A 24,339-nucleotide genomic window follows, 5' to 3' on the forward strand; every position below is an offset into this window, starting at 1 on the left:
CACTTTCCCCAATTCTGGGTCTCTCACTGTCCCCAATCCCAGGTCTCTCACTGTCCCAATCCCGGGTCTCTCACTGTCCCCAATCCCAATCCCGGGTCTCTCACTGTCCCAATCCCGGGTCTCTCACTGTCCCCAATCCCAGGTCTCTCACTGTCCCCAATCCCGGGTCTCTCACTGTCCCCAATCCCAGGTCTCTCACTGTCCCCATCCCAATCCCGGGTCTCTCACTGTCCCCAATCCCGGGTCTCTCACTGTCCCAATCCCGGGTCTCTCACTGTCCCCAATCCCGGGTCTCTCACTGTCCCCAATCCCAATCCCAATCCCGGGTCTCTCACTGTCCCCAATCCCGGGTCTCTCACTGTCCCAATCCCGGGTCTCTCACTGTCCCCAATCCCGGGTCTCTCACTGTCCCCAATCCTGGGTCTCTTACTGTCCCCAATCCCAATCCCGGGTCTCTCACTGTCCCCATCCCAATTCTGGGTCTCTCACTGTCCCCAATCCCGGGTCTCTCACTGTCCCCAATCCCGGGTCTCTCACTGTCCCAATCCCAATCCCGGGTCTCTCACTGTCCCCAAACCCAATCCCGGGTCTCTCACTGTTCCCAATCCGGGTCTCTCACTGTCCCCAATCCCGGGTCTCTCATTGTCCCAAATCCCAATCCCGGGTCTCTCACTGTCCCCAAACCGGGTCTCTCACTGTCCCCAATCCCAATCCAGGTCTCTCACTGTCTCAATCCCAATCCAGGTCTCTCACTGTCTCAATCCCAATCCGGGTCCCTCACTGTCCCCAATCCCAGGTCTCTCACTGTCCCCATCCCAATCCCAGGTCTCTCACTGTCCCCATCCCAATCCCGGGTCTCTCACTGTCCCCAATCCCGGGTCTCTCACTGTCCCAATCCCGGGTCTCTCACTGTCCCCAATCCCGGGTCTCTCACTGTCCCCAATCCTGGGTCTCTCACTGTCCCCAATCCGGGTCTCTCACTGTCCCCAATCCCAATCCAGGTCTCTCACTGTCTCAATCCCAATCCGGGTCTCTCACTGTCCCCAATCCCAGGTCTCTCACTGTCCCCATCCCAATCCCGGGTCTCTCACTGTCCCCAATCCCGGGTCTCTCACTGTCCCAATCCCGGGTCTCTCACTGTCCCCAATCCCGGGTCTCTCACTGTCCCCAATCCCAATCCCAATCCCGGGTCTCTCACTGTCCCAATCCCAGTTCTCTCACTGTCCCCAATCCCAATCCCAAGTCTCTCACTGTCCCCAATCCCAATCCCGGGTCTCTCACTGTCCCCAATCCCGGGTCTCTCACTGTCTACAATCCCGGGTCTCTCACAGTCCCCAATCCCGGGTCTCTCACTGTCCACAATCCTGGGTCTCTCACTGTCCCCAATCCCAGGCCTCTCACTGTCCCCAATCCCAATCCCGGGTCTCTCACTGTCCCCAATCCCAATCCCGGGTCTCTCACTGTCCCCAATCTCAGGTCTCTCACTGTCCCCAATCCCAATCCCGGGTCTCTCACTGTCCCCAAACCCAATCCCGGGTCTCTCACTGTCCCCAATCCCAGGTCTCTCACTGTCCCCAATCCCAATCCCAGGTCTCTCACTGTCCTCAATCCCGGGTCTCTCACTGTCCCCAATCCCAATCCCAGGTCTCTCACTGTCCTCAATCCCGGGTCTCTCACTGTCCCAATCCCAATCCCGGGTCTCTCACTGTCCCCAATCCCGGCTCTCTCACTGTCCCCAATCCCAATCCCGGGTCTCTCACTGTCCCAATCCCAATCCCGGGTCCCTCACTGACCCCAATCCCAATCCCGGGTCTCTCACTGTCCCAATCCCAATCCCGGGACTCTCACAGTCCCCTTCCCGGTCCCGGGACTCTCACTGTCCCCATCCCATTCCCGGGTCTCTCACTGACCCCAATCCCAATCCCGGGTCTCTCACTGTCCCAATCCCAATCCCGGGTCTCTCACTGTCCCCAATCCCAATCCCGGGACTCTCATTGTCCCCATCCCATTCCCGGGTCTCTCACTGTCCCAATCCCGGTCCCAGGTCTCTCACTGTCCCCATCCCGGTCACGTTCTTTCACTGTCCCCATCCCGGTCCCGGGTCTCTCACCATCCCAATCCTGGTCTCTCACTGTCCCAATCTCAGGTCTCAGTTTCCTAATCCCAGTCTCTCAGCCTCCCAAATCCGGTCTCTCAGTATCCCTATCCCCGGTCTCTCACTGTCCCCAATCCCAATCCCGGGTCTCTCACTGTCCCCAATCCCGGATCTCTCACTGTCCCCATCCCAATCCCAGGTCTCCCACTGTCCCAATCCCGGTCCCGGGTCTCTCTGTCCCAATCCCGGGTTTCTCACTGTCCCCAATCCCAATCCCGGGTCTCTCACTGTCCCCAATCCCGGGTTTCTCACTGTCCCCATCCCAATCCCAGGTCTCTCACTGTCCCAATCCCGGTCTCGGGTCTCTCACTGTCCCCAATCCCAGATTTCTCACTGTCCCAATCCCAGGTTTCTCACTGTCCCCATCCCAATCCCAGGTCTCTCACTGTCCCCATCCCATCCCGGTCTCTCACTGTCCCAATCTCAGGTCTCAGTTTCCTAATCCCAGATCTCTCCATGTCCCAATCCCAGTCTCTCAACCTCCCAATCCTGGTCTCTCAGTATCCCAATCCCCAGTCTCTTGCTATCCCAATCCCAGCCTGTCCATGTCTCTCATTATCCCAATCCCATCCTGTCCATGGCCCAATCCCGTTTCTCACTGTCCCAATCCCAGTCTGTCCATGGCTTTTATTTCAAAGGGATTGGAGTTAAAAAATAGGGAAGTCTTGCTAAAACTATACAACGTGCTAGATAGACCACTCCTGGAATACTGTGAACAGTTTTGGTCCACATCTAAGGAAAGATATACTAGCATTTGAGGCAGTCCAGAGAAGGCTCACTAGGTTTATTCCGGGTATGGAGGGATTTTCTTATGAGAAGAGTTTGAGTAGGTTGGGCCTGTACTCACTGGGGTTTAGAAGAATGAGAGGCAACCTTATTGAAACATATAAGATTCTTAGGGGGCTTGACAGGGTAGATGTTGAAAGGTTGTTTCCCTTTGTAGGAGAGTCTAGGATCAGAGGACATAATCTCAGAGGAACGGGTCACCCACTTAAATAAGGAGATGAGGAGGCATTTCTTCTTGGAGGGTAGTTAATTTGTGGAATTCTTTACCGCAGAGGGCTGTAGAAGCTGGGTCGTTAAGTATATTCAAGGTGGAGATGGACAGATTTTTAATCAGTAAAGGAATCTCTGTCTTAATTCTGGGTGTCTCAGTATCCTAATGCCAGTGTGTTCATGTCCCAATCCCAATTTCTCAGCACCCTAATACTATGTCTATCCATGTCCTAATCCCAGCCTGTCAATTTCCCAGTCCCTTGGTGTCCCAGCCTATCAGTGAAAATTGGTGAGTTATTACAAAGTGTTGCTGGCAGGCAAGGTGGGGGTCGGGGTGGGTGGGGGGAGAGAATGTCAACACAGGAGTGATGGGTGAATGGAAGCAGTCCATCGAGGCCATGGGGTGGGGTGAAAGCACCCCTTTGCGCGTCCGAAATCCCCATAATCTTCGGCAAGCACCTGTCCTTTGAGAAGGTTCCTGGTCCCCAGGATGTGTGTAGCTGAAAGCTTTCCGTTTACCTTTAATACCACTTGTGGCAACCTGCAGCATTCGCTCCTCTTCAGATTTAATTTCCTTCCTTGTTCCAATAGATTTTGTCAGGCTTGTCGTGGGGAACTGTATTTCTCATTTTGCACACTCCCACTTCACCGCTCCAGGAAATTAGGAACAGGAGTAGGATATACAGCCCCTTGATCCTGATCTGCCATCTAATCAGATCATGGCTGATCTGTACCTCGACTCCATTTGCTCCATGACTCTTGACCCAACTGATCACAGCCTTGAAAATTCCAATTGACGGCGAGTTCTAGATTACCTCTATCCTTTGTGTGAAAAAATACTCCATCATTTCACTCCTGAGTGGCCTAGTTCTAATTTTAAGATTGCACATGACAGTTTGATTATAAGTTTTAGAAACAGGGATATGCTACATCATTCATGCACTGGAGGATACAGAAGAGATTTATGAGGATGTTGCCAGGACTGGAAAATTGCAGCCATGGGTAAGATCGGACAGGCTGGGTTTGTTTCCCTTGCAACAGAGGAGGATGAGGCGAGATTTGATTGAGGCGCACTAGGTTGTGAGGGGCCTGGATAGAGTGGATGGGAAGGACCTGTTTCCCTTAGCAGAGAGGTCAGTGACCAGTGGCGTAGATTTAAAGTGATTGGGAGGGTTAGAGGAAAGCTGAGGAAAAGCTTTTTTCACCCAGAGGGCGGTAGGGGTTCGGAACTCACTGCCTGAAAGGGTAGTAGAGACAGAAAGCCTCAACTATTTACAAGGTGTCTGGATATGCAGCTCAAGTCCTGTAACCTCCAGAGCTACAGACCAAGTGCTGGATAATAGGATTAGGCTGGGTGGCTAGTGTTTTGGCCAGTGCAGACACGATGGGCAGATTGGCCTCCTTTTGTGCCGTAAATTTTTCTACATTTTCTAAATATCTGAGAAAGGGGGAATGCTGGGGAGCGTGGGGGGGAGTGGCAGCACATGAATCGCTCCTTCGGGGAGTCGTGATGGGCCGATTGGCCGCCTGCTGTGCTGTAACGATTCTTTGGCCATTCTGTTTAAAACGTGATGCTAAGTGAGGTTACTCTGACCTTCCTTTCTTCCGTGTCCCTTGTCGGACCTGCTGCTTTATGTGCAGCCAAGCCGCCAATCCACAGCCTATAACCCAGAGGCAACAGTTGCAGTCACAGAGTGCCGTGACTGGTTAGAGTGCCGTGTCTGGTTTCGGCATTGTGGTACGGGCAGTTTAGTGGATACGTTACTCAATTAATAATCCAGAGGCCTGCATTTGGACCCAGGAACACGAGTTCACACCCCACCATGGCAGCTGGGGAACCTGAATTCAAGTCATTAAACAAAATCTGGAGTATAAAAAGCCGGAGTCAATAACGGTGACCGGGAAACCATCAGGCTGTTGTAAAAACAATTCTGGATCGATAATATCCTTCAGGGAAGGAAATCCGCCATCCTTCCCCTATGACTTCAAACCCACAGCAACGTGGTTAACTCTTAACAGCCCTCTGAAATGGCCCAGCAAGCCACTTCACCACCACCTTCGAGGGCAATTAGGGATGGGCACTAAGTGTTGGCCTAGCCAGCGGTGCCCACATCTTGTGAATGAATTAAAAAAAAAAGCTTTGTACCAAAATTATGAACCAGATTTTCTATCGGTGACCCTTTTTAGACAGTGCACATGGCCATCAGCTGACAGGATCAGGGTCAGGCACTACATGCAGACACTGTCCTGCCAAACAGGGTGCAGAGTGGCCAGAAGGTTACTGACGACCACAGAACTGAACTCTGGGCAAAAATTCCAATCTATTGTTCAGGACAAGGAGGAGAAAGTTGGAGAAAGAAGTAGTCATCTGAAGCATGAAGAAATCACAAAGGATTAATATTTTAATTCAAATGCTTTGTTTTGTCGTGATAGTACAGCGCATATTTCAAACAAAAATGGGAGAGACACGAGAACTTGCATTTACAATCTCAGGGAGTCACAGAGCTTTAAAGCCATTTAAGTACTTTTGAATTAAAGTCACTGTTGTAGTGTAAAAAACACAACAGCCAGCTGGTGCACAGCAAGCATTAAGAAGATAAATGGCCAATTTGTTTGTGATGTCAATTGGGAGGGAAATGTTGACTAGGAGAACTCCCTACTCTTCTTTCAATATACTGTGGGATCTTTCAAGACCACCTGAGAGGGCAGTTCCACATCTATTCCAAAAAGAGGCACCTCTGACAGTGCAGCGCTCCCTTAGTACTGCACTGAAGTATCAGCTTAAGTTTCTGGGGTGGGACTCAAACCCATGACCTTCCGACTCACAAGTGAATGTACAAAGAACTGAGCCACGGCTGACAGTTTCCAACAATAAGAAATTCAAAAGCAACCGCTGGACTAAATCAGACTCTCAGCTATTCAGCCAGATTGCTCAGTCCTATGTGTTGCCTATATTATTTACCGTTTTTCCTTGCAGTAACTTAGTGGGCCTGGAGGTTTGGAAGGGTAGCTGTTCCTAACACTGGTGGATAAATTCTAAATCACAATCTCAAGCTCTGTTGATATCAGTAACTAGAGGTATATGGGAATGTCTGGGGGCACGGCCCTGCAGTTTAATGGTTATGGCCAAGATAGCCCCAAAGGAGAATCCATCTGAGAAGTCATTTTGAAGACAAATTCTTTTCATTCAAAATAGATGATTCATATTCAAAAGTGAATGGGGCTCAGAGGCTGGGCGATTCAGCTGGACTTTATAAGGGGCATGCTGTACTGCAACCTGCTGCATCATTCTCCCTATTCAGAGACCTCAAGGCAATGGAACTTCCCTAGCTCCTTAGTCTAACATGTGGACTGCCCCCTGGCAACTATCACTCCTGCTGTGACCAGCTGCCGACACACTCACTTGAGGTAGGTATTGAAGATAGCAGCTTTCTGCTTCTCTCTCCTACTCTGAGCCTCAACTCATTCCACTTTCTCTATTAGGGAGCTGCCAAAGCACATTTGAGAAGGGCAGGCTACTTAAACTGTCACTCAGCATTGGGTTCTGTACCTTCTACTAACTTTGCTGGGGAATGTGGAAGGACTTTCACATTTGTGGCAGATTAGATCGAAAGTAAAGTTCCCTCTACATTGTCCCACTGAACATTGGGCAGTATAGTATGGGTGAGATCCAGAGTAAAGTTCCTTCTAACAGTCCCAGGGCAAGAAGAGCACAGGGTTAGGTACAGAGTAAGGCTCCCTCTACACTGTCCCCATCAGACATTCCCGGGGCAGGTAACATGAGAGTTACAGTGTCCTAAAAACGTTCTTCATTCCAGTCTCAGAACTGTCTCCCTTATTGCATCAATGTGATATTTTTAACCATTTTCCGCACACAAGCTGTTCTGATAACTTCTCGAAGATGACAAAGTTGGTAGCAGCTCGTGCAGTTTTAAATGGTAGCACTACAAAAAATTGGACTGATACTGGCAAAACAGATTCCCATTCCATCAGCCCGACCTGCATCTGAACGCGGTGCCTGGTACTAATGACAGTGTGTAGCTCTACTCGACACCCAATCCACTAATATCACCGTAGATCGTGGTGTATAAGTTGACCCAGCATTACAAGATGACCCCATTTCTTTAGCCCCAAAAACCATGTTTTTGATATACTCGGCGGATAGGTCGACCACCTGTCTCACTTATCAGCAAAATGCCATACTCGCATTAGTAGTCAGCATCAGTTTTTCACCACTAAATGAATGTTTCGTTTACTGGCACCTTTTAGTAGGTGCAAGGGATAAAGGAGCTGATACAGCTGTGTTGTGATGATGCATGGAAGTTTAAGACATAGCCACACAGAGCAGGGTATGTGGCGGATGACAACCATCCACACCCGTGCCCATGTCGGTGGTTCTCTTGTATACTTGATGTAAGAGTCAACCCCCATTTTTGGAGGGACTTGAGGCTTCAAAGGTCCACTTATATGCTGACATCTACGGTACTATTTCTCATATTGGACAACGGAGAGCTATAATGTTTGATGTGGACATGCTTTCAACTTCAACGCAACATGTTTGGAGGTTGTCTTTGGGGTAAAACATATGAATGGACATCTGTACCCCATAATTTTATCACAGAGAGCTATACAAAAGGACCCTGTTGTCAGACCATTCAGATCTAATGTTCCATACACCATTTTATGCTTGCGCTTTGATTTTATCAGGTTCAACCACGTCATTCATGTGTGGTCCAAACTCCGATTCTGCAAAGGAAAGTGAAAACTTTAGTGCAATGTGAGCTGTTCACAAAGAGACTCCATTTCAGTAACAAAGGCTCAGCCCATAAAGACGATATCAGCCAGATGATAACCTGACATTCTGGGTTATATTTTCCCCTGTTCTTTAATTATAGCAAAAATTGGACAAATGTTTGATGGACGCAAAGCCCCATGCTTCATATTATAATATTCTTGTAGTACATTTCTTACGAAACATTAGGTAGTTCAAGGTAATGGGATTTCTAGAGCTGCCTTTGGTTGCCCTTATTTTTATTCTTTTCCCCCAGTTTTTCTGTCTCCGTTGCATCTGTTCTGATGATGCTACCCGGCACAATGCCGCCTCTTGACATGTCTTACATTTCCTCAACTGAGGAATCAACTCCCAGTGTGGTCGACAGGGTACTCAACCATGTCCAATCCATCTCCCGAACCTCTGTGCATACCCCTTCACCTCCCAGAACCGTGATAGGGTTCCCCTTGTCCTCACTTTCTACCCCACCAGCCTCCACATTCGAAGGATCATGCTCTGCCATTTCTGCCACCACCAAACACCACTTCCCCTCCCCTCGCTTGTCAGCATTGGAAGGGACCGTTTCCTCCGCGAAACCTGGGTCCATTCCTCTATCACCCCATCCCCTTCCCACGGCACCTTCCCATGCAATCGCAGGAGGTGTAACACCTGCCCTTTTACCTCCTTGGTCCTCATTTTCCAAGGCCCCACTCCTTCCAGGTGAGGTAGCGATTTACTTGTATACTTCTTTCAATTTAGTCGACTGTATTTGCTGCTCACAATGTGGTCTCCTCTACCTTGGGAAGACCAAATGCAGTCTGGCTTTACAGAACACCTCCTGCTCAGTCCACAAGCATGACCGTGACCTTCGTGTCGCTCGCCATTTCAATTCGCCATCTTGCTCTCATGCTCACATTTTTTTTTTGGAAAAAGATACTTTATTCATAAAATATCTGGAAGAACATTCTAAACCATTTCTAAATCACCATCACAAAAGTACCATCAGATTCAACTTTTACACATGGATCACGAGGTGCTTCAATACAATCAATGAATATTCCAATCATTTCAATATGGTCAATGCAGACAATCAGACAATGGGATTGGAGTTATCAACATACATCATGTTGCACTATGAGGTGCTTCAATACAATTATAATACAGTTAATATTCACTGCAGACATTCATTGTGAGCTGTACAGCCTGAGGGGCTCTAAACAGTTCCCAGCCCCTCGGTGCACTGTGGCAGAAAGGTCTTAGACAGCGAACCTTCCCCATTGAGCCTTTGCGGCAGCTGCCCCAAGCTTTAGTGCGGCCCTCAGCACGTAGTCCTGGACCTTGGAATGTGCCAGTCTGCTACACTCGGTCGGGGACAACTCTTTGTGCTGGAAGACCAACAAGTTTCAGGCAGACCAAAGAGCGTCTTTCACCGAGTTGATGATCCTCCAGCTGCAGTTGATGTTTGTCTCGGTGTGTGTCCCTGGGAACAGCCCGTAGAGCACAGAGTCCTGTGTCACAGAGCTGCTCGGGATGAACCTCGACAGAAACCGCTGCATCTCTCTCCAGACCTTCTTTACATAGGCACAATCAACAAGGAGGTGAACAACGGTCTCTTCCCCACCACAGCCACCTCGAAGGCAATGTGCAGAGGGAGTGAGACTCCTGGCGTGTAGGAAGGATCTGACAGGGAGGGCCTTTCTCGCCACCAGCCAAGCTACGTGTTGGTGCTTGTTGGAAAGTTCTGGCGATGAGGGATTCTGCCAAATGACTTTGACAGTCTGCTCGGGGAACCATCCGACAAAATCTACCCTCTCCTTTTCCCACAGGACCTCCAAGATGTTACGTGCCGACCACTGCCTGATGGACTTGTGGTCAAAGGTGTTTCCCTGCATAAATTTTCCCACCAGGGACAGGTGGTACAACTACTTGGAGCGTTCCGCGGTAGCGTGGCCAGACCCATCCTTTGCAACACCCGGGACAGGTAGAACCTCAGCACGTAGTAACATTTGGTGTTTGCGTACCGAGAGAATACGCACAGCTTGATGCAGCCGCACACAAAGGTGGCCATCAGTATGAGGACCATGTTGGACACGTTTTTTCCCCCCCTTATCTAGAGGCTTGTACATTGCGTCCCTGCGGACACGATCCATTTTCGACCTCCAGATAAAGCGGAAGATGGCTCGGGTGATCGCCATCGCGCAGGAGTGTGGAATGGGCCAGACCTGCACCACGTACAGCAACAGCGAGAGTGCCTCACACCTGATGACCAGGTTCTTACCCGCAATGGAGAGGGAGCATCGCTCCCACATGCCCAGTTTCCTTTTCACCATAGACACTCGCTCCTTCCAGTTTCTAATGCATGCCCCGGTCCCTCCGAACCATATCCCCAGCTCCTTCAGGCTGTCAGCCCTGACAGTGAAGGGGACAAAGGATCGGTCAGCCCAGTTCCCAAAGAACATGGCCTCGCTCTTCCCACGATTTACCTTGGCTCCTGAGGCCAGTTCGAACTGGTCGCAGATGTGGATCAGTCTGTGCACCGACAGCGGATCCGAACAGAAGACGGCGACATCGTCCATGTACAGGGAGGCTTTGACCTGAGTGCCTCCACTGCCTGGGATTGTCACTCCTCTTATGCCCCAATCCTTCCTGATGGACTCAGCAAAGGGTTCTATGCAACACACAAACAGGACAGGGGAGAGAGGGCAGCCCTGCCTGACTCCAGATTTAATAGGAAAGCTATCTGATTTCCATCCATGGTTAGAGACTGCGCTACTGATGTTAGTGTAGAGCAGTTGGATCCAATTGTGAATTTCCTCCCCAAACCCCATTTTGGAGAGCACATCCACCATGTAGGTGTGATATATTCTGTCAAAGGCTTCCTCCTGATCCAGGCTGATGAGGCAGGTGTCCACACCCCTGTCCTGTACATAGGCAATCGTATCCCTGAGTAGCGCGAGGCTGTCAGAGATCTTCCTGCCCGGCACAGTGCAGGTCTGGTCAGGGTAGATCACCAATTCCAGAGCGGACTTGATCCGATTGGCAATGACCTTGGACAGAATCTTATAGTCCACGTCATGCTCACATTTCTGTCCTTGGCCTGTTGCAATGTTCCAGTCAAACTCAATGCAAACTAGATGAGCAGCACCTCAACTTCTATTTAGGCACTTTACAGATTCTGCACTCAACATTGAATTCAACAACTTCAAACCATGAACTCTCCTTCATTTTAACTTGTTTCTTTGCCAAGGGGCACTCTGTACCTTGTTTTCATGTTTTTGCTTTCAGACAGAGCTATTCATTATTTTCCCATTAACACCTGCTCTGGACCTATTACCATTATAACTCCCTGTGCCCTTTGTTCCATGTCATCTTTGTCATTCCATCTCTCCCACCCTCTAACCTATCCCAGACCTTTCTTTTTGTTCTATTTCCCCCACCCCCTTTCAACAGTATAAAACCCATCACATTTCTACCTGCCTTTAGTTCCAAAGAAGAGTCATATTTGACTTGAAACGAGGTCGCTGTCTAAGACCCTTCTGCCGTAGTGCTGGGGCTGGGAATTGTTCAGAGCCCCTTGGGCTGTACAGCTCACAATGAATGTATGCATTGAATATTAATTGTATTATAATTGTATTGAAACACCTCAGAGTGCAATATGATGTATGTTGATAACTCCAATACCATTGCACTGTCTGATTGTCTGTAATGACCTTATTGAAAAATAACTGTAATTTTCATTGGTTGTATTGAAGCACCTCGTGATCCATGTGTAAAAGTTGAATCTGATTGCACTTTTTGTGATGGTGATTAAATGTTTTGTAATGTCCTTCCAGATATTTTATGAATAAAGTATATTTTTCCAAAAAAAAGTTAACTCTGTTTCTCTCTCCACAGATGCTGCCAGACCTGCTGAGTTTTTCCAGTGCACTGTTTTCAATTTCAATTTTTTTTTTGAGTGCTTAGACTTGAGCAATACACAAACCTTGTCCATGGACATCTAAATTTCTGTGTGGCCTAGCTAACGGACTGTCATAGAAACCTACATCGTGGAAACAGGCCATTTGGCCCAATGCCAGCATTTAAGCTCCATGGAAGCCTCCTCCCATCCTCTTTATCAAACCCTAACAGTATAAACTTCCATTCCTTTTTCCCTCGTGTCTTTATCTAGCTCCCCCTTAAACACATCTGTACTATTCACCTCAACCCTGTGATAGCAAGTTCCACACTCACCACTCTTTGGATAAACCTGAATTCCTAAATCTGCCAATGGTGGGGTGAAGGAAGTTACAGATGCACAAGAGGCCAAAATTGGAGGAATGCAGAACTCTCAGAGGGTTAGAGGGCTGAAGGAGGTTACAGCGATGGAGCGGGGTGAGGCTGTGGACAGATTTGAAGCGTTGTTTGACTGGGAGCCGATGTGGGTCAGCGAGCACAGGGGTGATATATGATTAGGACTTGGTTCGTGTTAGGATAAGGACAGCAACGTTTTGGATGAGTTCAAGTTTAGATAGAGTGGGAAATGGGAGACAATGGAATAATTGAGTCTGGAATTAACAAAATTATGGATGTGAGTTTCAGGAGTGGATGGGCTAAGGCAGGACAGAGATGGACAATATTACAGTGGTGGAAGTAAGCAGTCTTGGTAAGAATATGAGGAACAAGAGTAGACCATAAGGCCAATCGAGCCTGCAACACTGTTCAAAATAACCAAAGCTGATCTTTTGTCTCAACTCCACTTTCCTGTCCACTCCCCATATCCTTTGATTCAGAGAGAGTGAAATCCGTCTGCCTATCTCAGCCTTGAAAAAACTCTGATAGAGCACCACAACCCTCTGGGTTAGAGGGTTGCAAAGATTCACATACCTCTGAATGAAGAAATTTCTCATCTCAGTCTTAAATGGTCAACCCCTTATCCTGAGATTGTGCCCCTGCATTCTAGATTCTAGAAAAATATGTTCCACCGAGATTTGAACATGGATAGCTTGATTCAGAGTCCAGGATGCTCACCATTACACCATGGAACCCACACTAAAATTTCCACTTTCAGCACCATTACTGCCAAACCCATTAATTCCAGTAAAACTTGAATTCTCAACATTTCAACTCCTTTTAACTAAGTGATTCATTAGAAGCCCAATGCGCTATCCATTGTGTCAGCAAGAGCTCAGGTCAGGGTCAAATAAGATCTAATACCCACAGATCAACCATTATCTGCTGACAATGATTAAGTAATGCCATGGGAAGGATCAATGTTCAGTGAGGTTCTTTGGCACAGTGTACCACTGACAATATAATAAGCACAAATGTTACAAACTCCAGCTTAACACACCTTCAATAGTAACAGGACAAATACAACCCACACTGATGGTAAACACGTAGAGAAGCTATCACAAGTTCCATCTTACAGAATTGCTAGAGCACAGGCGGAGGCCATTCAGCCTGTCATGTCTGTGCCGGCTCTCTAAATGACCAATTCACCTAGTGCCATTCTCCTGCCTTCTCCCCGTAACCCCGCACACTCTTTTCAGGTTATAATCCAATTCGCTCTTAAATGCCTCCACCACACTCTCAGGCAGCATATTCCAGATCCTAGAAAAACTCAGCAGGTCTGGCAGCATCGGCGGAGAAGAAAAGAGTTGACGTTTCGAGTCCTCATGAGGACTCGAAACGTCAACTCTTTTCTTCTCCGCCGATGCTGCCAGTCCTGCTGAGTTTTTCCAGGTAATTCTGTTTTTGTTTTGGATTTCCAGCATCCGCAGTTTTTTTGTTTTTATATTCCAGATCCTAACTGCTTGCTGTGTGAAAAAGTTTCCCCTCATGTCTCCATTGCTTCTTTTGCTAATTACCTTAAATCTGTGCTCTCTCGTTCGTGATCCTTCCACCAGTGGGAACAGTTTACAATGTTATTTGACATTCTTGATCAGAATACAGGCTTGCAGTTTGCCAGGATGTATCCAGTACTGTGACAGAGAAACCCTAATACATAGTGAGTCCACCGACATCCACAGAGAGAAGGGACAGCACAGAGGAAAGGTCACAATCTGCCTTTTCTTTTCATATGGTAAGGACCTGGCAGGTATTTCCAGCATCTTGCTTTTCTTCCACATCTCCTGAACTTGCATTTTCTTTTCCATTCTAGGTTGTGTCCTTCCTACCGTTCAAAATACATATGAACATCTTTGCTCCATTCTACATCCTTAAAGCTTTTCAAATCCAAGAGTCATCAATCCACCATTTGCTAATTTACTCTCCCCTCTCTCCTCTTTTATCCTGTTCACCAATAAGGTGATCTGCAAAATGAGCCTTGGACATTTATCTGTTTCTCACCATTAATCATAACCATTGCTCATGTACCTTCAGTGTAGTCAAGCATTGGGTGATATGACAGAAAGATCCAGGCCAGTGCAACCAAGATGGTCACTACCAGGTTCACTACAATCCAAGGGTGAAGAATTTGAAACTCTGATCCGGAAGGCCTGTGGAGAGAGAGAGAGAGAGACAGGCAGATTTAGTAACAGGTTCTGTGGTGAAACCCAGGATAGCATAATAACTCTGCAACATACCACTGGGACAGGGCACTGAGTCTCACTCAGATTCTGATACCAACAATCAGGAGATCGCTACATTCAGCTCAGTAGCCAAGTGGTTATGGTCCTGGACTAACAATTTGGAGGTTAAGAGTTTGTCCCAGCCTTGTAGGATGTGATATATGGCAATTTGTTTACTGCCACCAGCAAAAATAGCTGAAAACTGATGGATTGTTGTAAACACTAAGGGAGGGACCTGCCATCTCTATCCAGCCTGGCCTATAAGTGACTCCAGTCCAATCAGACTTGATCTTATCGAATGGTGGAGCGGGTTCGAGGGGTCGAATGACCTACTCCTGCTTTTAATTCTCGAGTTCTTGTGGGCAGAAGATGTCAATGTATGTAAACATCGACAGGTTCTCCAATGTGGACAACCCTTTCAGGTTCTGAGGTGAGAATTGCCAACCAGTTGGCACCCTAACAGGTGCGTAAAACTAAAAATCTGAGGAGGAAAACAAATCAAAACCGGCTCAAATTGTGGTGTCTACACTACTCAATAACTGATCAACTCAGGATTTGCTTTCAGATGTAAAAACACCAGGAAGAAACTCTGTAATCTCACCACCTTTGAAGCTAAACATGTTAAGTCACTTGAGGCTGAATCTTTGACTAAAAACTTATTTTCTTCTTTAACCACCCCCCACCTCCAATTCCTGAAGGTGATGACAATGGCAGCAATGCAGTGACATATCCCATCCGTCACAGCCCACAAGGCGCGTGTCGGTAGTTTCATCAACTGTAGGCACCATTGTAGCAGAGCACAGGCAGCGCATGACAGTAAACAACTGAACTGTAAGTAACATTTCAGTGGGCTGTTGAAACGTGGGCAGCATCGTAGCCTCGCCCAGGCAGCGCCCGACAGTAAACTATTCAACTGTGGGCAGCACAGTTGCCTTGTCCAGGCCCGCTTGTGTTCACTTGCTTTTTTTTAAATTTATTCATGGGATGAGAGCTTCACTGGCTGGGCCAGCAGTTATTGCTCATCCCTAATTGCCTTGGGAAGGTGGTGGTGAGCTTCCTTCATGAACCGCTGCAGTCCATGTGGTGTAGGTGCACCCACAGTGCTGTTAGGAAGGAAGTTCCAGGATTTTGACCCAGCGACAGTGAAGGAACGGCGATATATTTCCAAGTCAGGATGGTGAGTGACTTGGAGGGGAATGAACCTCCAGGCGGTGGTGTTCCCATCTATCTGCTGCCGTTGTCCTTCTAGGTGGCAGTGGTCATGGGTTTGGAAGGTGCTGTCGAAGGAGCCTTGGTGAATTCTTGCAGTGCATCTTGTAGATGGTACACGCTGCTGCTGTGTGTTGGTGGTGGAGGGAGTGAATGTTTGTGGATGTTTTATCCTAGACGGTGTCAAGCTTCTTGAGTGTATTTGCCCTGGGCAGTGTTGCAGCTGAGCAGAGGCAGTGGTTTTAGAGGTTCAGCATCTACTGAGTTACCAATCAGCTTTCACCCGATCATGTTCTCTGACCTGCTGTTTACCAACACTTTAGGGCTGCCAACAATGTACAAAGATTCACTCTTATGGATAAAGGCTCAGTGAGGTGGGAGGCGCACAGAATAACCCTCTCGCTAAAGCACTCGACACTGACGCCTCTTCTCTTTTCATAAGTGCCTGAAGCAAGCAGTGTATGGGCTTGAAATAAAAAACAGCACAGTACATAATAAGGACTAGTCTGATGAGCCCAGGCCAATTACTGGTTTGCAGAGTGCCGGTCACAGATTGAAAAGCAAATTGCACATCTGGGATAAAACTCCTTTGCATTTTATTATTCCATTGGAGCCCTGTTACAATAGAACAGACATGGTCTGCAACTTACCAAAGGGTGTTATTGGAGTCTTTTGCAATTTGGAACCTGTATCTGTTAAGCCTGTCACTAGGCATCTGCTGGCTCAGTGAGAGTATCAGAGCTGTGAAGTACACTGCACACAGACAGCGAACAGTATAAATACCATCAAACAAACAAAGCAATATTCACCATTACAGATGTTGTTTAATATAAACAATTTAAAAAAAAGGAAGAAAGATGGGTTTGACTCCCAGTTTGTGTTCAGTTAGCTGACCTCGCCAGCGTGCAAGGTGGGGGAGAGAAAGAGCCATCAAACAGAGCTCCAGCTCTCGAACAGCTTCTGGACACTTCATGTCTAAGCTTAAAAAAGAAAAATGGAGAGATGACTCAGGTACCAGAAGGAAACTGGCAACTCTACAATTAAGCCCAAATGCCTTAATGTATCTGAAAGTATTGTTTTAGTTTTACTTTTCTATTGGACATTTTATTATCCAAGCTTCTGTCTTTTGAAGGATTAAAATCCTTCAACTTTAACTGAGCAATAAAACACTAATTGTAGCTGAGAGAGCAGTGAGAGTACTTACAGCAAGAAGCCAGTGCAGCAGGATCCAGTGTCACAATTCTACGCATTGCCATTGGTACATCAGCTATGTTAACCCTGGGGAGAGCAGAGTAACAAGAAAAACAAAGCGAAATGTAGATGAATGAATCTCATTACTGTTCAGTTTATAAGATCAATCAACCTGCAGCATCCAGTCTCAGGCCCTAACCCTTACTGAATACAAGGCCCAGATTAAAACCAATGTTCTTCCTCTATAAATCCAGAACTCAAACAAGTTGGCCTCCTGTTTCTGTTTACCACCTTTGTTGGCAGCCATCTGACCCTTGCCTCTTCTCTTTGTGTTTGTCCAAGTAGCTAATGTTGGCAAGTCATTTGTCTCTTAGGACCATTGCAGTCATGTTCGACTTCAATTTACTTCATACCTGCCTTCACTTTCCAATGGAGTCACCAGTCAAAGCAGGATCCCTGGCTTCAGCACTTACAATCAGCCAATGTTAACCACACAACTTTTTTTATTCATTCCTGGGAGTTGCCAGTTTCCTTCTGGTACCTGAGTCATCTCTCCATTCTTCTTGTTTAAGCTTAGACATGAAGTGTCCAGAAGCTGTTTGAGAGCTGGAGCTCTGTAAGCTTCACTGGCTAGGTCAGCATTTATTGGAGGCAAGAGTTTTATGTTTGGGATCAGAGATGGCCATGTCTATTCGGGTGCGGAAAACTTTTCCAGAAGACACAGGTTGTAGGGATACCGCTGAGATGCTGGTGGATTTGCAGGCCCAGGTATGTAGGCAGGACTTGTAATTAGTCAATCAACTTTTGACTGCTTTATTATGATCGTTTCCTCCTCTAATAGTCCTTAGATTGTCTCAGTCCTTGACTGGATTGATCTGATTTCAGTAGTGATGAAAATTGAAATCTCCTATATAAGAGGTTTACAAAAGGGGGAACTGGACAAGGTCAAAGAGGCACTATCTGTGTGAAGCAGCTGCTATCCTCACACACTCAACTGCAGGCAGAGAGGATCGGTCCTATTTCCGGGTGAATTAAAGATAGTAGATTGGTTGGCATCAAGCAGGCTTGGGAATGCCTGATGAGCCATTGATCCTCCTGTGGAAGTACCGCAGTCACAGTGAGTCACACTTTTACTGCTCAAACGCAGGTGCTGCAGATCAACAGCCCATGTGCTCGAACTGGCTGCACTAATCACGATGCCACCAACCGTACCAATAGGCTCTGGCACAGTTACTTGGACAATGACGGTGGGACCAGGTCAGCAGACAGGCAGCTGTAGACCTGTGCAACCTGCAACAAGGACCTTGCAACAAACAGGTAAGCACGTTGCTAGCTTTCCCAGTGGAGTGAAAGTTGGCTCCATCTCCTTGAAGACAGTACAGACAAACAAATGGCTGTCACCATCGTCACACCCCCACTTGACCTCTCTGTCATTCCCTGCAGACGTGCCCTTGCTCCCTGGGTTTCCTCGCCCTTCAGTTCTTAGACCCCTCCGCCTTCATCTTTGGCCAAGGCTGCCACTGCCAAGATCGATATGTCTTCTGAGCTTTCCAAAAGCACCCATTAGTTTTGTCCCCTTTGTTCTGAGACTCCCCTTTAATTAGGTCTTTCTTTTAAACGTCACTTATTCTGCCAATACCAGACATGCACTCCCTGCTTCCAAACCTCTACATAAAGTGATGCATGTGAGTTGCCTAGGGAAAATTGGGTACAAACAGCACCCGTCTATTTCAATCCATTTAAAATGTGCTTCTCTGCGGGTGTTGCTCCCAAAGTACGAGGAAAATCACATTCACATCTGGTCACTGTGGGGGGGAATCACAGGCACAACCCAGTCACTGTGGGGTGGGAATCACAGGCACAGCCCAGTCACTGTGGGGTGGGAATCACAGGCACAACCCAGTCACTGTGGGGTGGGAATCACAGGCACAGCCCAGTCACTGTGGGGTGGGAATCACAGGCACAGCCCAGTCACTGTGGGGTGGGAATCACAGGCACAGCCCAGTCACTGTGGGGTGGGAATCACAGGCACAACCCAGTCACTGTGGGGTGGGAATCACAGGCACAGCCCAGTCACTGTGGGGTGGGAATCACAGGCACAACCCAGTCACTGTGGGGTGGGAATCACAGGCACAGCCCAGTCACTGTGGGGTGGGAATCACAAGCAAAGCCCAGTCACTGTGGGGTGGGAATCACAGGCACAACCCAGTCACTGTGGGGTGGGAATCACAGGCACAGCCCAGTCACTGGGGGGTGGGAATCACAGGCACAGCCCAGTCACTGGGGGGTGGGAATCACAGGCACAACCCAGTCACTGTGGGGTGGGGATCACAGGCACAAACCCCCATCCTATCATTCTGTGATGCATTGTGGTGCGGCAGTCCTCAAGGTGCCAGAAGGAAGAAAATGGAGGGGAAATGTCCCTTCAATAATGCTAGCAGCATTATCTCTGACATCACTTGAATTGCCTGGGAAAATTTTAGCTGACATATGATCAATGAACGAATTGCACACAGACAGTGGTGGAAGCTGACCCCTACGCAGTTAGGCCCACATTTCAGGGAATCCTCAGGGGCCTGTAATTATTGACAAATATCTATCCTTCCCTTCCCTTGTTACCTGTCAAATGCAGAGACAGTACTGATGGCAAGCAGCATGTACAGGAGACACTGGCCCGGGTAGACTAGCATGCTGTACTGTTGCAGTAGATTTGGGAGTGCAGAGAAATTGTTACCCGACAGCACATAAACTACGATGATATTCCACACCATGTATCCGGCAAGAAACCCTTGTGAGAAAAGCCCGATTATCCTGAGGGGAAGAGGGAACAAAGTGGGTTTAGCTTCAAGTAATGCATCTTCTGAAACATGATGACATTAATTACATACCCAGCAACACATCCTTACATGTCGAAGGAAGATCATTTAAAGTGAAATCAGAAACACCGAGAAGACTCAATGGATGCAGCCAGTGTTCTCCTGGTCAATTGTGTTTCTCCATTCCAGTATGTTGGGATCTACATTAGCTCCAGCCAATCGATTGGGCATGAAAGCAGAAAATGCTGGAAATACTTAGCAGGTCTGGCAGCATTTGTTGTGAACGAAACAGGGTTAACGTAGAGTCAAATATGACTGTTTCAGAACAGAAGCTGCCGGATCTGCTGAGTATTTCCAGCACTTTGTTTTTATTTCAGATTTCCAGCGTCCACAGTATTTTGTTTTTATTGATGGCTTAGACACATGGGCCACAGCACAAAATTTGGACCTAACTAGGAATATTACTCAAAGAGGCCACAGAGTGCCTGGAGAGGGAGTTGGAAAATGCTATACAAAGGGACATTCTCCCACTGTTGGGAACAAGGCAGGGGGTAAGCCTTACCCTGCATCGTGCTGTACCTGCCCAGCGACTGTTTAATGGGGCAGTGCAAAGGGAGCTTTACTCTCTATGTAACCCATGATAGATTCAGTGAGAGTGAAATATTGTGGCAGGTGGAGTTCAATATGGGAAAGTGTGAGGTCATTCGCTTTGGACTCAAGAAAAATACATCAATTTTTTTTTTCTAAATGTTGAGGAGCTTGGAGTCCAAGTACAGAAATCTCAAAGTTAATAGACAGGTAAAATCAATAATTAAGAAGATTAATGAAAAGTCGGCCTTTATCTCAAGAGGGCTGGACTATGTTTCAGTCGTACAGAGCTCTGGCTCGACCTTATCTGTAGTATCGCGTTCAGTTCTGCGCACCACACCTTGGGAAGGATATATCGGCCTTTTATTCCGAATGGATCACCAAACCGCTATTTGAAAAAGAGGTGAGTTCTGGTTATTTACCAGATTGTTTGTGGGATCTAACAGTGTGCAAATTGGATGCCATGTTTCCCATTTTACAACAGTGACTGCATTTCAAAAGTACTTTATTGGCAATAAAGCATCTTTGGACACCCTGAGGTTGTGCAAAGCACTGTATTAGTGTAAGGTTTTTTTTAAACAGAAGCATTAGGTAGTCCAGTACATACGCACAATTAGCATCCAGGATTTGCCATTCATTTTCCTTGGCACATTATCAAAAACCTACTGAGGCAAAGGTAAACACTCTGAAAGATCTAGACAACTGGCACTCCCAGTGAGAGTGACCTAAAGAGCCAAAATAATCTCAGGTGGAAAGAGTTAAAATGATGCAGCTCCGATTTCCTGGTACAATTTGTGCTGTGGTCACAAAATGGGGAACTGAGAGTTTATTCCCTTTACCTGAATCCACGGTGTGCCTGTAAAGAGACATCTCTGGTTGTCAAGATGGACTTGACCTCCATGTATACATCGATTGACTCAGGAACTTTCTGCATCTCTGTCCTGTCTGTGGCCTGAAACCGACCTGTGGAAGAAATGTGCAACATTTTACCATGAGGAAGCAAAGCTGCTGATAGCTTCACAGGGGAACTCACGGCACAAGCCTAAAGATCTTAGGGCAAAACAGGCAAACGAGAGGCTGATTCATTCTCACTGACTCCTGCATACCTTTGCACAGAGGCTTTTGGTGCCAGGTCACCCAGTTACTCTCTGAGATACAGATGTATGGAATAAAAGGGAAAGGAGCAATGTGGATGCAAAATTGGCTGAGTAATAGGAAACAGCCAGTAATGGATATTTTTTGGGCTGGAGGGAGGCTTCTGGTGGAATTCCCCAGAGAAACTCTTCCCAGTTCCCCGGTATTGGGACCCTTGCTTTTCCTGATATATATTAATGATTGGGTCTTGGTGTGCAGGGGAATGATTTCAAAGTTTGCAGATAATACAAAACTTGGAAGCATTGTAAACTGTGAGGACTGTATAGAACTTCAAAGGAACAAAGACAAGTTGGTGCAGTGGGCATATAGGTGGCAGATGAAGTTCAATGCGGAGAAGTGAGAGGCGATTCATTTTGGTAGGAAGAACATGGAGAGACAATATAAAATAAGGGGTACAACTCCAAAGGGTGTGCAGGAGCAGAGAGACCTGAGTGTATATTTGCATAAATCATAAAAGGTGGCAGGACAGATGGTGAGAGCAGTTAGTAATGCATACAGTATCCTCGGCTTTATTAAAAGAGACATAGAGCTCAAAAGCAAGGAGGGTTCGCTGAACTTTCATAGGACACTAGTTAGACCTCAGCTGGAGTACCGTGTACAGTTCTGGACACCACACTTTAGGAAGGATGTGGTCGCATTGGAGAGAGTGCAGAAGAGGTTTACAAAAATGGTTCTAGGGAGGAGAAGATTCAGTTATGAAGATAGTTTGGAGAAGCTGGGACTGTTCTCCTTGAAGAGAAGGCTCAGAGGAGATTTGATTGAGATGTTCAAAAGGAGGGAGATGGACAAAGTAGATAGGGAGAAACTGTTCCCGATTGCAAAAGGATCAAGAAAGAGAGAGCAAAGATTTAATGTGTTTTGCAAAAGAAGCAAATGCAATGAGAGAAAAAACTTTTTTTCTCACAGCACGTGATTTGAGTCTGGAATGCACTGCCTGGAAGTGTGGTGGAGGCAGGATCAATTAAAGCATTCAAGAGGGCATTAGATGGTTATTTAAATAGAAACAATGTGCAGGGTTACGGGGAAAAGGCAGAAGAATCGCATTGAGTCATAATGCTCATTCGGAGAGCCAGTTCAGATACGATGGGCTGAATGGCCTCCTTCGGTGTTGTAACATCTCTTGTGATTCTGTGATATGAAGAGCTAACAACTACTTGGATTTACATGATGCCTTTAACATAGCCAACTGTCCTACGGTGTTTCACAGGTGTTATCAAACATAAATTGACACTGAGCCAAATGAGGAGATCAGGATGGGTGAGCAAAGGTTTGGTCAAAGTGGAAGGTTTTAGAGAATGTCTTAAAGGAAAGGAGAGGTGGAGAGGTTGAGGGAGGGAATTCCAAAGCTTAGAAACTGGACATCTGAAGGCTGCCAATGGTGGGGCAAAGGAAGCCAGGAATGTGTAAGAGGTCAGTATTGGAGGAATACAGAGAGCTGGAAGAGGTTAGAAATAGGGGGCAGTTAGGCCATTGAGAAATTTAAACACGAGGTTGGGATTAAGCCCTCTCCCCTCAGCAAGGATATCGCTACTTAAAACTTTCTCTATACAAGACCACTGGTCCCCTGAATTCCTTTCTTGAGATCTGCTCTTTCCAACAATAATACTGCTGTTTTAATCCCCAAATGGATCTGTTGCCCTGAGTATTGCTGTTCTCGATATCGCCTCTTTCACATCATTATGGTATGAATCATAGAAATCACAAAGAGGATGACGAAAGTGACCACGATAAGGTTCAAAAAGTCAAAAATCAATTAGAAAGGCAAAGAGAAATTATTAAATTAAGTTTTGTACTTCTTAAACCTAAATTATCAATGGAATAGAAGAAGGAACAGCAAAGAACCAAAACAGAGGGGTTATACCTACCAGGAAAGTTTGAACAGGATGGGTTTTATTTCTCTTGAAACGAGAAGACCAAGGGACGACCTGATAAAGTTTGTAAGATTATGAAAGGGTTTGATAAGGCAAACTAGAGAAGATGGTTCCACAAGTGGATCAAACTAGAACCAGTCACTAATAAATCCAATAGTAATACAGGAGAAGCCGTTAAAGCGTGGTGAGAATGTGGAACTAGCTACCATAAGGTGTGGTTGAGGTGAAGAGCACAGATGCATTCAAGGGAAAGCCAGATAAACACATTGAGGAGAAATGAATAAAGGATATGTCGATTGGGTTAGGTGAAGAAGGGTGGGAGGAGGTTTGTGTGGAACATAAACATGGACCAAAACAAAAACAGAATTACCTGGAAAAACTCAGCAGGTCTGGCAGCATCTTCTCTGTCAATGCTGCCAGACCTGCTGAGTTTTTCCAGGGAATTCTGTTTTTGTTTTGGATTTCCAGCATCCGCAGTTTTTTGTTTTTATGGACATGGACCAGTTGGGTCGAATGATCTGTTTGGGTGCTTAAATACTACATCATACTATGAATGCCTAGTCTCTTTTATAGATTTCCTTCACACAGTGTTTATGATTTTTTTAAAACTCCCCCAGCAACCCCTGCCCCCCTGCCATGGCCAAACTGCTCTCCTTGAATACCAATACTGTGCCACTGAGAGCCAGCACAATTACTTACGGCTTCGTTCAAGAAACACTTTGTCCACAGGCTGGCTGGAACCAGCTGTTATGGAAAAAATAGGACCTTGGGGTCGGGGAGCCTGCCCGTCACCGATAATGTCCTCCTCCTCCACTTCAAGGTCATTGCTGTGATCAACCGGCCGAGCTTTCCTGTTTTTTTTTTAAACAATGCAGTGTTAGAACCATTCTCTGAATGTGCCATTTTATTAAGAAATCTTATGAGGGAAGATCATTTAATGAAAGGTTTTCAACTTCTCAATCACTTGTGAGAATGAATGAATTCGTCAGTGAGGAGCCAAGCAACATTGATCAGAAGGTCTTGTCCCACCCCAGTCTGC

At 46.8% G+C, this 24,339-nt stretch overlaps 1 protein-coding gene across 1 annotated transcript in view; it reads right to left on the reverse strand.

The window, feature by feature from the left end:
* Nucleotides 1–5,532: 5,532 nt before the first annotated feature.
* The window catches only part of tmem237b (transmembrane protein 237b), a 34,785-nt gene continuing 15,978 nt past the window's right edge, over nt 5,533–24,339 (reverse strand). Inside the window, exons 7-13 of the mRNA XM_041201649.1 lie at nt 24,000–24,151; nt 21,114–21,237; nt 19,490–19,681; nt 16,884–16,957; nt 16,330–16,432; nt 14,277–14,398; nt 5,533–7,897 (exon numbers count right to left, since the gene is read on the reverse strand). Of these exons, the coding sequence (XP_041057583.1) occupies nt 7,833–7,897; nt 14,277–14,398; nt 16,330–16,432; nt 16,884–16,957; nt 19,490–19,681; nt 21,114–21,237; nt 24,000–24,151 (832 nt within the window). The 3' untranslated portion in view covers nt 5,533–7,832. The remainder of the gene's footprint in view (nt 7,898–14,276; nt 14,399–16,329; nt 16,433–16,883; nt 16,958–19,489; nt 19,682–21,113; nt 21,238–23,999; nt 24,152–24,339) is intronic.

This window comes from Carcharodon carcharias, chromosome 12 (genome assembly GCF_017639515.1).
Source record: "Carcharodon carcharias isolate sCarCar2 chromosome 12, sCarCar2.pri, whole genome shotgun sequence".
Classification (NCBI taxonomy): Eukaryota; Metazoa; Chordata; class Chondrichthyes; order Lamniformes; family Lamnidae; genus Carcharodon; species Carcharodon carcharias.